Raw genomic sequence first — 13,869 nt, 5'->3', positions numbered from 1 at the left:
GGTTCCTGGGGAGAATATTTTTCACTCAGTCTATCTTAGAATGCTTGGCAAAATGCCCCCACGTCTCTTGCTCCCAACACGGAAAACTCTCCAGCCCAAATGTATAACCTATCCCCGTGTTTTGCCTTAGAAGCCCTGACAAATCCAGGCCAAGGAGACTACAAGGTGGCAGGGAAATACTACAGGGCAGGCAGGAAGGCTTGCATGGGCCCCAGCACAGAGGTGCAGAGCCACCAGCTCACTCGGGAGAAAGCAGGCTGAAAAGTAAGGCTGGGGTGGGTTTGGTCAAAAAAGTGGAAAGGGACTGACAGGTGCACATCCCCTCATCATCCTGTACATCATGGAAAGATTACAACAAGCTTTCTTTACAGAGAGGGGGGCACGAGGCTCCCAGGGAGAGTGAGGTTGAGCAGTTTTACGGGAAGCACGAGGACTGGGCTCTGAAGGAAGCAGAAAGGCAAGGAAAAGACCCTGAAAACAGGTTTTGGTGAAGATTCCCCCAGGATGAGCAAGTCGTTCCCAGCACCGAGACTGGAGGAACCATCACACCTGTTAAAGGATGACTCCCTGTTATCCGCGTGGACAGCGATGTTGACCCCACAGAGTAGGAGTGGTAGCACAACTGAGGGAAAGACTGAATCTGGGGATCTGACGCCGCACGAAACCTGATCAGGAGGGGAAGAGGCTGAATCCCAGGACGGGGCCAGCAGGGCAAGGGTGCGTGCGCTCCGGTGGGATGAGACTTATTTGGAAGAGAGCTGACTTAAGGAAACTACTGGGGAAGAGAGGGCTATCGCCGGACTCCAGCAGGAAAAGGCCGGTTTAGAAAGGAAAGCCTGGCTCGGAGGGGTCCTGGGTGTCCGGCTCGGGAAGGCGAGCCTCGTGAGGGACCGGGGCTGAGCCGGGGGGGCTGAGGCTGATCCGCGCGAGCTCAACAGGAGCTCACCTGGGGAGCGTGTGGCCTGGAAGGAGGAAACTTCCTGGGTGGGTGAAGGCGGACCGGAGTGAGAGAGGTGGGCACCGACCGAGCGGGGCGAGGGGCACCGAGGGGTCGAGGGGAGTGGGCGCCGCCTGGGGCGGCGCCGGGGCGCAAACTGGCCGGGGCGGGGTCTGGGCAGCCGCCGCGAAGCTGCCGGCTCGGGATGGCGCCCTCCCCCCGTCACACTCGCACACACACACGCGCGCACACACACACACAGACACGCGCGCGCGCGCTCCGTCTCGGTCGCCCCGCCCGCCCGCCCGGGCCCGAGAGAAACTGCCCGGGTCGGTGAACCACAGGGCAGTGGGGGAGGGGGCCAGGGACACCGGCCGACCAGCCCACTGGACGGGCGGGCCGCGTTACCTGTGTCAGGGAAAGCTGGGCCGCCGCAGCCATGGTGTTTCCATCATGCACGGGAGGAGAAGGAAGGACGAGCGGACGGGGTCTCCGGGGGAGGAGGAGGCGGAGGGAGCGGCCGGAGGCGAGGCCCGGGCAGGCGGGCGTCTCCCCGAACTTCGACAACTTCCCTCCTCTCGCCCGCCCCGCCCCGCCTGGCCCCGCCCGCCCGGCGCAGGCCGCGGCGGCCCCCAAATCCTGGCGCCGGAGTTGTTGCCACCGGACCGGAGCCTACTCTTGGGGCCGCCGGAGAAAACCCGGCCCGTAAAGAAATGAAGGTGGGCGGCCTGTGAAGATAGAGGCAGAGGCCGCTCTCCATTGTCCCGAGAACTTTAAGCAAGTCACCTGCCAACTCTAAGCTTCTGCTTCTGAAAAAAGGGGGAAATTATATCCAAAGTCCAGATTGCTTGTGAGGATTAAATGAGATCTTTATAAGAAATAACAGCACTTTATATATGTCAGAATCTATGTTAGACGCTTTATTTTTTAATTGTATAAATGAAGGGACTGAGACATAAATATATTGCACAAGTGAGGAAACTGAAACACAAATAGGTGTCACACGTAAGCTGGTTCGATAGCTGGTGAAGTAGAATCCACGTCTGACTCCAAAACTTTTCATTTAACCACCTGCTATTACAGTGTGATACCAACAAAGAAGACTCTAAAGTCATTCCCTCCGGGAGCTAGAGTCTACCTGGGAGGGGGAAAGAATGCTTTCCTGACCCACTTGCTGCCTCCCACACTCAGATTGTTCCATAAATGAGCACTGGGAGCTGCTCAGGTGCCTGCCGCATTCCTAAATCCTCCCCGGGTCCACCTGACAAACTCCTCTTACGTTCTCCAGAAACAACTCAAGGATCACGTCCTGTCCTTCGCAAAGCATCTCCCGACCTCCGCAAGTCGGAGCTACACACTCCTCTTTTTAACACTTCTTCTCTACGTTATGAAGTCACCACCCTGATGACCGTTTCCATCTGTCTGCTCTCTCGACTGGGAGCCTCAATGATAAGGACTGTTTCTGATACATAGAATGTGTTAGGTGTTCATTATAAGGCCTTAATTCCTGCCAAGTCAAACATGACACAGACTACACTTTCTTTGTCTCTTTTTAGGGCTGCACCTGCTGCATATGGAGGTTCCCAGGCTAGGGGCCAAATCGGAGCTGCAGCTGCCGGCCTATGCCACAGCTGCAGCAATGCCAGATCCGAGCCGCATCAGCGAACCACACCGCAGTTCACGGCAAAACTGGATGCTCAATCTGCTGAGCGAGGTCAGGGGTCAAACTTGCACCCTCATGGTTACTAGTCAGATTCGTTTTTCACTGAGCCATGACTGAAACTCCTATACTTTCTTTTTGTTTGTTTGTTTTGCTATTTCTTGAGCTGCTCCCGCAGCATATGGAGTTTCCCAGGCTAGAGGTCCAGTGGGAGCTATAGCCAACGGCCTACGCCAGAGCCACAGGAAGATGGGATCCCAGACGCGTCTGCAACCTACACCACAGCTCACGGCAACGCCGGATCCTCAACCCACTGAGCAAGGCCAGGGATAGAACCCTCAACCTCATGGTTCCTCGTCGGATTCGTTAACCACTGAGCCACGACAGGAACTCCAAGACTACACTTTCTTATGCTGCCTTCTTCACTTGAAATAACCAACCAGTTACTTGAAATCCTAATCTATAAAGACTTGGCTTGGGAGTTCCCAATGTGGCTCAGTGGAAACGATCGACTAGGAACCATGAGGTTTCAGGTTTGATCCCTGGGTTCGCTCAGTGGGTTAAGGATCCAGCATTGCTGTAAGTTGTGGGTAGTCGCATTCTTGGCTCACATCTGGTGTGGCTGTGGCATAGGCTGGCAGTTGTGGCTCCAATTTGACCCCTAGTCTGGGAATTTCCATATGCCCTGAGTGCAGCTCTAGAAAGCAAAAGCGGGAAAAAAAAAAAAAAAAAAAAGACTTGACTTGGAGTATGTGCCTGCCATCTACTTCAAGAAGCCTTCTAGGAAATCACACCCCACCTTAGCTGCTCTGATATGATCCTAACACTCTGACTTGTTTTTAAGAGTTAGTTGAGAGGCTTTTCTTCTTTTTTTTTTTTTTTTTAATTTGCTTTTTAGGGCCACACTGGTGGCATATGGAAGTTTCCAGGCCAGGGGTCAAAGTGGAACTACAGCTGCTGGCCTATGCTACAGCCACAGCAATGCCAAATCCAAGGTCTTGTCTTGGACCCACACCACAGCTCATGGCAATGCCAGATCCCCGACCTGCTAGCAAGGCCAGGAATGGAACCCAAATCCTCATGGTTACTAGTCAGATTCGTTTCCACCTCGCCACAATGGGAACTCCTGAGGGGGGTTTTCTATATCCCCACTAGACTGTAAAACCCATGAGGACAGAAGGCCAACTCCCAACTTCATCCCTCTCACAATTTGACCTAGCACAGAGAAGGCATCAGTAAATGTTTTTGCCAAGAATGGGTCTTCCTTTCTCAATCGTAATGGCTTCCCACAACAATGAAACACAACTCTATCAGGCCCACACCCCTATTATCATAATGGTCTCCATCTGATGCACCCTGAGGACCCACTGAACAAGGCCCAGGATGGAGGCAGCCCCACAAAAGGTTTTAGACCTTAACACCACAGGCAAACCATCCCAGAAATGCCCTCAGAAATTCCTGACTCTACTCAGGTCCCTTTTTACAAGGTCCATCCAACAAAGAGCCACTACTATGCTGGTCTCGTGAGCAACCACGTCTTCAAGAGAGTCTTCTTTGATCTCTTTTTGCTGTTATTCTTTTTAACTTAAGGGAGAAGGAGAAATACAATTTTAAATTATTCCCCACTCTCCTGGTACATTTATCAGCTCTAACCACCACTGATGTTTCTACTCTACTTTTCTAATTTACATCATCACTTTTGGACTTCACGACAATTCTGAAATGTAATAATCACCATACTCATTTTATAGATGAGGTAACTAAAGGTCCCAGAGGGTAGGTGATTCTCCCACGGTTATAAGCCAATAACCAAAATAGTACAGCATAGTGGAATAAATAGGGCTTGGACCTCAGAAAGTCCAGGTTCTAATCCTGTTTCTACTATTTACTATTCCTACAACCTTAGGATTATTGTGAGGCTGTATGAGATAACATGTATGGAAATACCTAAAGATGTAGATACATGGGTTTAGTTAAGAAATCTTAAAGTCATAGGATAAATGGCTTTTGGGAGTACAGATTCACTTGCTGTTCAAGGAGACTCTTCCAAACCATACGAGATACAAGATATTGCTCTTGGTGACAGGGACACTTGGGAGTCCCTGGTATATAGAGTTTCCTAGAACTCAGTGTGGAGTAGTGAGGAGAATATTTGAGTCAATGTATAGTATTAGACAAATCATTTACTCTGTTTGAGCCTCCACTCCTCATGTATTAAAAAATGAGCCAATTGATGTGGAAAATTTGAGGAACTGTAAGGAATCATTATTGTGTGATTTATATTAAGTCAAAAGCAACACATATTTGTATAGTATTGCTTTTCATGGTTTATAAATGTTTTTATATACAGTATCTAGTACAACTCCTGGAGTTGAATAGGTATATGATAAAAGTTTGTTGAACTGAACTGACTGCATAGACTCATGTGTAGTTATTATTTGGATCCTTATTTTAACTCAATTTCAGAGATAAGAGACCCGAAGAACAAATACTTTATAAATAATTTGTTTAAGTAAGCTCAGAGCAGTTTTCAGCCTTGGTTAAAAGATTTAATAATAATAATAATAATAATAATAATAAGACCCCTAAGCAAGGGAAGACTGCTTGTATGGGAATTGCCCCCAGCTCCCTTCCAGACCACCAGTAATTTGTATTGGCTTCTTTCTTTGCTCATTTGCTTTTGGTTTAAATTAAAAACTTGATGGGAGTGATGGGCCAAACTCCCAAAAAGGCCTAGAGCTTCCGGGACTGAAATTTTTTTTTTTTTTTTTTTTTTTTTAGGGCCAACCCTGTGGCACATGGAAGTTCTCGGGCTAGGGCCTGAATCGGAGCTGTATCTGCCATGTATCTGCCTACGATGCCAGAGTCACAGCAACACCAGATCCGAGTCGTGTCTGCAACCTACACCACAGCTCTCAGCAATGCCAGATCTTTAATCCACTGGGCAAGGCCAGGGATTGAACCCACATCCTTACAGATACTAGTCAGGTTCTTAAACCACTGAGCCACAATGGGAACTTCTGAATTTTTTTCTTTTAGATGACACACCGATGACAGTTTGCAAATGTGTGCCCCAGATCTTATCAAAACACTGGGTCATATCCCAAATCTATTTTAGGAGAGTAAAATGTAGCTAATGGAAGCTATGTTATAATCTAATTGATTGTAACAAGAATGAGCTTCATGGAGCAGACAAAAAGTATTTACCTGTTTTTTCTAGGGCAACTTAATGTCTCTGGGTCTCTAAGCTTCATATTCCTCATGTATACATTGGAGATAATAATACCTACCTTGTAAGGATGGTGTAAGGATTAGAAATCAAGCATAAATGTCTTTTTAAAGAGCTTGGCCTGAAATGGGTATTCAGTAAATGGCAGCTGTAAGGATACTATTCTTCAAGATCCCCATTTAACTCTGCCTATCAAACAACCCCCCAATTACTAAGTCAGTTTTGCAGATACATTAACTATTAGAAAGGAGTACCTTGAATAGCTGATAACCATATCCCTGGAAAAGTAGTTGTTTTCCTAGGTAAATAAATTGTATATAATGACTTAAATCTGGATACTGATAACCAACAATCGCTGCTTTCATGTGCATGATTTCACTTAATCCTCACTATTAGGGTTATTATTAATTTTATGTAATAGAAGAGGAATTTGTCAAATTCAGAGTGACAAGGCTAGGAATTATACATGGATGTTCGGACTCATATGTGCTTCTTACACTAGGACATGTTGCTGGTGTCTTGAAGGCATTGATCACTCCCAAGAAACTTCATGAAATGAAGCTTTTGATCATGAAAAGTTGAAGATGAGGCTCCAGATTTGTAGTAACCCTAAACCCAAGATGATCTTAGAGAAGAAAACTTATGAACAGTGTTTTCATCAGCCCATCTTTCTATTTCACCGTCCTGCTCTAACTCTCCCTCCCCAACCCACCCTTAAGAGACAGCACAGTTGCACAGCTACTTTTATTTCTTTATTTTTCAACTTTGGGAGGTGACTGCTATCAGCTCTTCTTGAACACTGCACGTCTGTGATGTCAGCTTTTAGAAATGCAGGATGATTGATCGAAACTATGGGGAAAAAAAAAAGCTATGAGGAGTTCTCTGAATATACAAAGAACCAGTTTATTGGCATGAGACTTTGAGAAAGCCCTTCTATATAAATGGTGCTAAGCCACCAAAAAAAAAAAATTATACTACAATTGTAATGGTAATCTGGAGCTCATGCTTCCAAGCTGCTGGTTTCATAAATATAGCCCATTATTGTTCATGTTTGCCCAGGGCAGAAAAAATATGTGAGGCTGCACAATAATAACAATTGTGCTGCACAAATAACTGTCCCTGTGCCAGGGACTGAAAAGAACAAGCAGTGAGAGATTTTTAAATACCACACACCCAGGGTGTGATAGGACAGTTCAAAATTATAGGCACTGCTAATTTTTCAGGGCAAGGGAGAGTCCAGGGAAGAGACTGAATTTAGAACTGGGAAGGCCCACCTTGGTCCAGTCTTGGCTCTGCAACTTCCTAATTTTGTGACTTTGGACAAGTCAAAGAACTATACAAATCCATGGTTTCCTCTCCCTTATTATTATTGGGGGGTTGGGGTGTTGTTTTTTGGTCTTTTTAGGGCTGCACCTACAGCAAATGGAAGTTCCCAGGCTAGGGGTTGAACTGGAGCTGTAGCCGCCAGACTGTACCAAGCCACAGCAATGTGGGATCTGAGCCATGTCTGCGACCTACACAGCAGCTCACGGCAATGCCAGATCCTTAACCCACTGAGCGAGACCAGGGATAGAACCTGCATCCTTATGCATACTAGTCAGGTTTGTTACCACTGAACCACGACGGAACTCCATTCCCCTCCTTTTTTTTCCCCTTTTCTAGGGCTGCTCCCGCAGCATATGGAGGTGCCCAGGCTAGGGGCCAAATAGGAGCTGTAGCTGCCGGCTTATGCCAGAGCCACAGCAATGCGGGATCTGAGTCACATCTGCAACCTACACCATAGCTCACAGCAATGCCAGATCCTTAACCCACTGAGCAAGGCCAGGGGTCGAACCCGCAACCTCATGGTTCCCAGTCGGATTCGTTAACCACTGCATCACGACGGGAACTCCATTCCGCTCCTTTAAACTGAAGGTAATAAGAGCACCTACCTTGTAGTGCTATTATGATGATTAAATGAGGTTTCATGTGAAAGCATTTAGCTTGATACCTGGCACACAGCAGAGACTAGGTGTTAGCTCCTTTTGCTTCCTACTGGAGAATATTTAGAATTTAAGAAGCCAGAAAGGAGTTCCCACTGTGGCTCAATGGGTTAAGAACCCATGAGGGTTCAGATTCGATTCCTAGCCTTGATCAGTGAGTTAAGGATCCGGCATTGCCACAAACTTCAGCATAGGTCACAGATGTGGCTGGGATCCTGCATTGCTATGGCTATGGCATAGGCTGGCAGCTGCAGTTCTGGTTCAACCCTTAGCCTGTGAATTTCCATATGCCACTGGTGCAGTCCTAAAAAGACCCCCCCACCCCCCCAAAAAAAGCCAGAAACAAAATAGAAATCAATTTTAAAGATCTCCAGTGGTCTTTCAAAGCCTACCTTAAAGGTTTCTTTTTAAATAAAACTTATTCATTTAGGAGTTCCTGTCATGGCTCAGTGGTCAACAAATCCGACTAGGAACCATGAGGTTGAGGGTTCGATCCCTGGCCTTGCTCAGTGGGTTAAGGATCTGGTGTTACTGTGAGCTGTGGTGTAGGTCGCAGATGCGGCTCAGATTCCGCATTGCTGTGGCTGTGGCATAGGCGGGCAGCTACAGCTCGGATTAGACCCCTAGCCTGGGAACCTCCGTATGCCACAGGAGCGGCCCTAGAAAAGACAAAAAACAAAAACAAAAACAAACTTATTCATTTATTAGTAGTATGTATGGAGTTCTCTAGAGCAGGAGGGTTGTTACATTTGTGTTCCTAAAATTCCACTGGCTTCTAGTGAGCAGGCAAATACACAATTTCACACTTGTCCCATTTCCTTCCTTTTTCTTTCTTTCTTTACGAAGGGTCCTACAAGCTATAAGAAATGAAAAGAACACGATGGGAAAGAAAATATTTACACTTAAGGCTGCAGATCCTTTCATCTGCAGATTTCAAAGCATCACTAATCACTAATCACTAATTACAAGCCCTGCTTAGCATGTGGGAATGCTGAGACACCATCAAATTAAGAAGCTTGCCCTAAATCACAAGGCAAGTCTGCAGATGGGCTGCAGACAGAACAAAGCTGTCCTGTTTGCCAGCCTTGGGCTCTAAAGTAGGGCATATGAGAGTCAACAGAGGCTTCAAGCAATGAGGAGAAAGTTTGGGGAACTCTGATTCTGTACCTTTGAATTATTGCAGTGACAAGAGCATGGGCTTTAGAGTAAAATTTAACTTCAAATCTCAGCTCAGCCCCTTACTAAATATGTAACCTCAGTGAAATCATGAATTAAGGCTTAGTTTCCTTCTTTGCGAAATGGGGATATTAATTCTTACTTCCAAGGGTTTGGAGAAAGCTAAAGGATGCAACTATTGTGAAAGAGCCTACTAACAGTGTCCTGCACTTAGAAGGTTCATGTACGTAGAGAAAACTAAGACACCCTACATGGACATGTAATGACAAACAGACAACTATTTCAGTCAAAGATCTTCTAAGCCACAATCACAGTTGTGTCTAAATGTAAAACCATGGCTGTGTATTGAACATCTCATAACACAGATAGAGGATGCCTTGTTTGGACTTTCATCGCTTTTCTTCCTTGATTCTGTGCTTTCTTTCATAGCCCAAGTCCAAGCTATCAGCAAGTTTTTTTTGGCTCAACCGCAATATACATCTGAAATTCCAATTCTATTTTCAAAATATGTTCCCGATCTGACTGTTTCTATCTTTACTGCCATCATCACCTTTCTCATGAACCACTGCTACAGCTCTTTCACTAATGTCCCCAATTCCATGTTTGCCCCTACGTCATAGACAGGAAGATCTTTTAAAAGCAGACATCAGGTCTGGTCATTTGTCTGTTTAAAACCCTCCAGGGGACTTCCCATCAAATTCCTGACCATTGGCCTACAGTGCAGCCAGATTTTCCCAGGTGAAGTTTGTGTCAGCAAAGCAAGGAAAAGCAAGTATTTTCTGGGCATGTTGAGATGTTTGGTGAAATTAAGCACAGTGAGGATGGAAGGGGAGAAACTAGCAGAGGATGGAGGAGAAGATGTTAGAAAATACCTAGAGGGACTCGTGGCTGAGCCAGAAGAGGCTTAGAGAAATGTCTGTCTGGAGATTCCCAGAGATGCAAAATCACCACTGGAAGCAAATGGGGAAATTATTGTTTTGTGTTGATAGTATTTTAAAATCTAGTGGCCTTGATTTTTTTTAAAAGCACAGTGAGGAACCTATTATACCTTTCTAAGAGGGAGTCAGGTTTATGGGCCAGGAATCCTGACAGGGACAAGAGGATGGGCTTTGGAATCAGAAAATTTGAGATTGAATCATTTAGGCTATAACATCATAGACAAGTTATTGAACGTCTTTGAGCCTCAGTTTTACGCAAACTATATCAAAGTGATTAATAAAATTAAATATATACCATGATGGAAGATGATATAAGAAAAGGAATGCGGAGTTCCTGTCGTGACGCAGAGGAAACAAGTCTGACAAGCAACCATGAGGTTGCAGGTTCGATCCCTGGCCTCGCTCAGTGGGTTAAGGATCGGGTGTTGCTGTGAGCTGTGGTGTAAGTGGAAGACACGGCTTGAATCTGGCATTGCTGTGGCTGTGGCGTAGGCTGGTGGCTACAGCTCCGATTGGACCCCTAGCCTGGGAACCTCCCTTAGCCTCGGGCATGGCCCTAAAAAGACAAAAGCCAAAAGAAAAAAAAAAAAAGGGAATGTAGAGAATTCCCTTTGTGGCTCAGTGGAAACGAACCTGACTAGTATCCATGAGGATGCGAGTTCAATCCCTGGCCTCGCTCAGAGGGTTAAGGATCCAGTGTGGCCATCCAGTAGAGCAGGTCAAAGATGCGACTCGGACCCCGAGTTGCTGTAGTTGTGGTGTAGGCAGGCAGCTGCAGCTTCGATTTGACCTCTAGCCTTGGAACTTCCATATGTCACAGGTGCAACCCTGAAAAAAAAAAAAAAAAAAAAAAAAAAGAAGGAAAGGAATGTGTATATATATTGAGGAAGTGATTAAGTCACTTTGCTGTACAGCAGAAATCAGCACAATATTGTAAATCAACTATACTTTAATTAAAAAATTAAAAAATAAAATAGACAATGCTTGTAAAGCACTTTGCGCAGTGCCTGGCACATGAGAAACGGAATAAGTACTCAGAAAGTAGGGACTCATATTCTGGTTATGACAGTGATGATGAAAGATTTGGTTATCTTTATAAGTCCTGTGTTCCTTGGCTTTACTGATAAACATTGTGTCTACTCCCTAACAGAGATCTGAAGTAAGCCTGTCAAATTTTAAAAGTCTGAGGAGACTGTCCCAATTCACAGCAACATTTAGTATAAGAGATACAAAAAGGGGCACCAGAGTCTCTATCTGCTACGTCCCCCAGCCCAGAAAATCGAGGTATATGAGTATGCAAAGTATGTCAGTAGCGTCATGTTTGCATTTAACTCTATATAGATGTTATTATGCACCCTTGGTGCTCAGTGTTTAAGAAGGGGGTTTTTGTTGTTGTTTTTCAATGTTTTGTTTTTGTTTTTCAATGTTATCTCTATAAGCAAGCCAGAGTTCAGCTGATGTTCAACCAAAGGAGCAAGGATTTGATCTAAGCCCCCCCACCACAAAAAAAAAAAAAAAAAACCTGGCTGAGTTGAGATTATGCAGACATAATGCATCTTTATATGATACTGAATAATTTCATGAATTTTTCAGGGATAATTTTGACGAAATACAAATTTTGCTTTACTTACTAACTGTAAACATAGCCTCAAGTGAGATACATTTTTTTTTTCCCACAAAATTATACAGTATAAGTAGGGAAAATGAAGGAAGTAAATCAAGTAAAAGTATAGATTTAATGTCAAAATAGTATGGGTTCAAATTCTGGCTCTGCTCCTGGGAATCTGGGCAAGTTATTTAACCAGTCTGTCTCTCATGTGAGAAATGAGGATGATAACCTTTAGTTCATTGAGCAATTATAAGGACGAAATGATATTTTATATAAAGTTCTTAAGACAGTGCTAACTACACAACAAGCATTCAAAGAGCTAATTACAGAGTTCCCATTGTGGCTCAGGGGGTTAAGGACCTGATGTTCTTTCTGTGAGGATGCAGATTCGATCCCTGGCCTTGCTCAGCGGGTTAAGAATCCAGCATTGCCATAAGCTGCAGCGCTGTTTGCTGAAGTTTGCAGATGCAGCACAGATCCTATGTTGCTGTGGCTGTGGCTGTGGCATAAGCCTCAGCTGCAACTCTGATTCGACCCCTGGCTCAGGAACTTCCGTATGCCTCAGGTATGGCCATAAAAAGAAAGAAAAAAAAAGAGCTACTTTTTAAGTTTTTGTTATATCAAAATGTGGCGGAGTCTAGAAAATTATCAATACTGAAGACTTGGATTAAAAAAAAAACTCAATGGTTTTTGAAAGACTATAGAGCTGAAATTTCTATTTAAAAAAAACATTCCTATAATTAAATATCCACCCAAAGATTATTGTGGAAAAAATTTTTTTATTATTTAAAACAGCAGATTCTGATCACAACTTCAGTGGTAATTATCTTAGGCCCAAACAACATCCTGCAACTCCTAGCCTCATGGGCTTATTCTCAGACCACTGATTAGAACTCCTAAGGACGGGTTTACTGAAGAATGGGACTTAGGAAGAGCAGATCATTCGACTTTCTCTCATTCATTCAATTAAGGTTTCATCACATATGCCTTAAGCACTCGGCAAGGCAGAGGAGTCCCAGAAGTTGAAAAAGACTTAGTTCCCACTCTCAAGGAGCACACAGCCTAGAAAGGAAGACAGACAGGTAAAATGGCAGTTATAAATGCAAAGTTATAAAGTTGAGAAGAACACGATCCCCGTGATGTGAAACACACTGGAAGAACACAACATCTGTACTGTGGGGCCGGGAGAAACTTCCCAGTAGAAGCCGTGTGTAAACTGAGACTTGAAGTGGGAGTAGCAATTTTTTTGGTGAAGCAAGAGGTGGATGGAGAAGCAGGTGTACCAGGCAGAGGGAATAATGTGTACAAAAGTCCAGAAGCAAAAGAGAGCAAAAACTGGGAAAAGTATTGTAATTCAGTTGGGTTGCATTTTCGCTTGTAAGGCTCCTAGGCTAGGGTGAGAGGCACACTGGCCTCATAAACTAATAAGTGAAGTGAAGTGTTCCTTTTAAGGGCAACATGGAGTCAGGGAGAGCTCCAGGAAAAGGAAATAAAAATTGTTTTAGAAAAGTCACTCTCAGGAGGGCCCGCTGTGGCTCAGAGGGTTAAGAAATCAACACAGTGTCCACGAGGATGTGGGTTCGATCCTTGCCCTCACTCAATGGATTAAGGCTCCAGTGTTGGCGTGAGCTGCAGCGTAAGTCACAGATGTAGCTTATATCTGGCATTGCCATGGCTGTGACATAGGCTGGCAGCAGCAGCTCCAATGTGACCCCTTGCCCAGGAACTTCCATACGCTGCAGGTGCAGCCCTAAAAAGAAAAAGAAATTGTTTACAAAAGCATTGAAAAGACAAAATACTCAAGAATAAATTTAACAGAAGTATAAGAAACTGAAATTTCAGTTTCAGTTTTTATTTTTATTTATTTATTTATTTATTTTTGTCTTTTTGCCATTTCTTGGGCTGCTCCCGTGGCATATGGAGGTTCCCAGGCTAGGGGTCGAGTTGGAGCTGTAGCCACTGTCCTACACCAGAGCCACAGCAACGCGGGATCTGAGCTGCGTCTGCAACCTACACCACAGCTCACAGCAACGCTGGATCCTTAACCCACTGAGCATGGGCAGGGATCGAACCCTTAACCTAATGGTTCCTAGTCGGATTAGTTAACCACTGCGCCACGATGGGAACTCCTCAATTTCAGTTTTTAACTGAAAATTACAATGCATCCTTGAAAGAAATTTTAAAAGAGGTACAAAAAAAAAAGAGAGTGCCCCGTGGCACAGTGGTTTAAGGATCCTGCAGTGTCACTACGTTCTGCAGGAGCAGCCAAAAAAAAAAGTTCTAAATGGAAAAACTCCTCATGTTCATGCATTAGAAAACTTAAGTTTAAGATGGCAAC

The 13,869-nt window shown here is 44.8% G+C and overlaps 1 protein-coding gene across 7 annotated transcripts in view; it reads right to left on the bottom strand.

The window, feature by feature from the left end:
• The window catches only part of EPS15 (epidermal growth factor receptor pathway substrate 15), a 138,699-nt gene extending 137,101 nt beyond the window's left edge, over window positions 1-1,598 (bottom strand). For 2 of the 7 annotated variants that reach the window (XM_013999406.2, XM_013999407.2), the window contains exon 1: window positions 1,346-1,513. In XM_013999406.2, coding sequence (XP_013854860.1) covers window positions 1,346-1,378 — 33 coding nt within the window. In that variant the 5' untranslated portion in view covers window positions 1,379-1,513. Of the gene's footprint in view, window positions 1-1,345 lie in introns of all 7 variants that reach the window. The other 5 variants (XM_013999405.2, XM_005665438.3, XM_021096667.1 and 2 more) reach the window with 5 other exon arrangements.

This window comes from Sus scrofa, chromosome 6 (assembly GCF_000003025.6).
Source record: "Sus scrofa isolate TJ Tabasco breed Duroc chromosome 6, Sscrofa11.1, whole genome shotgun sequence".
NCBI classification, from domain to species: Eukaryota; Metazoa; Chordata; class Mammalia; order Artiodactyla; family Suidae; genus Sus; species Sus scrofa.
The sequence above is the reverse complement of the archived record's forward strand: the minus strand, read 5'-3'. Positions and strand labels throughout refer to the sequence as shown.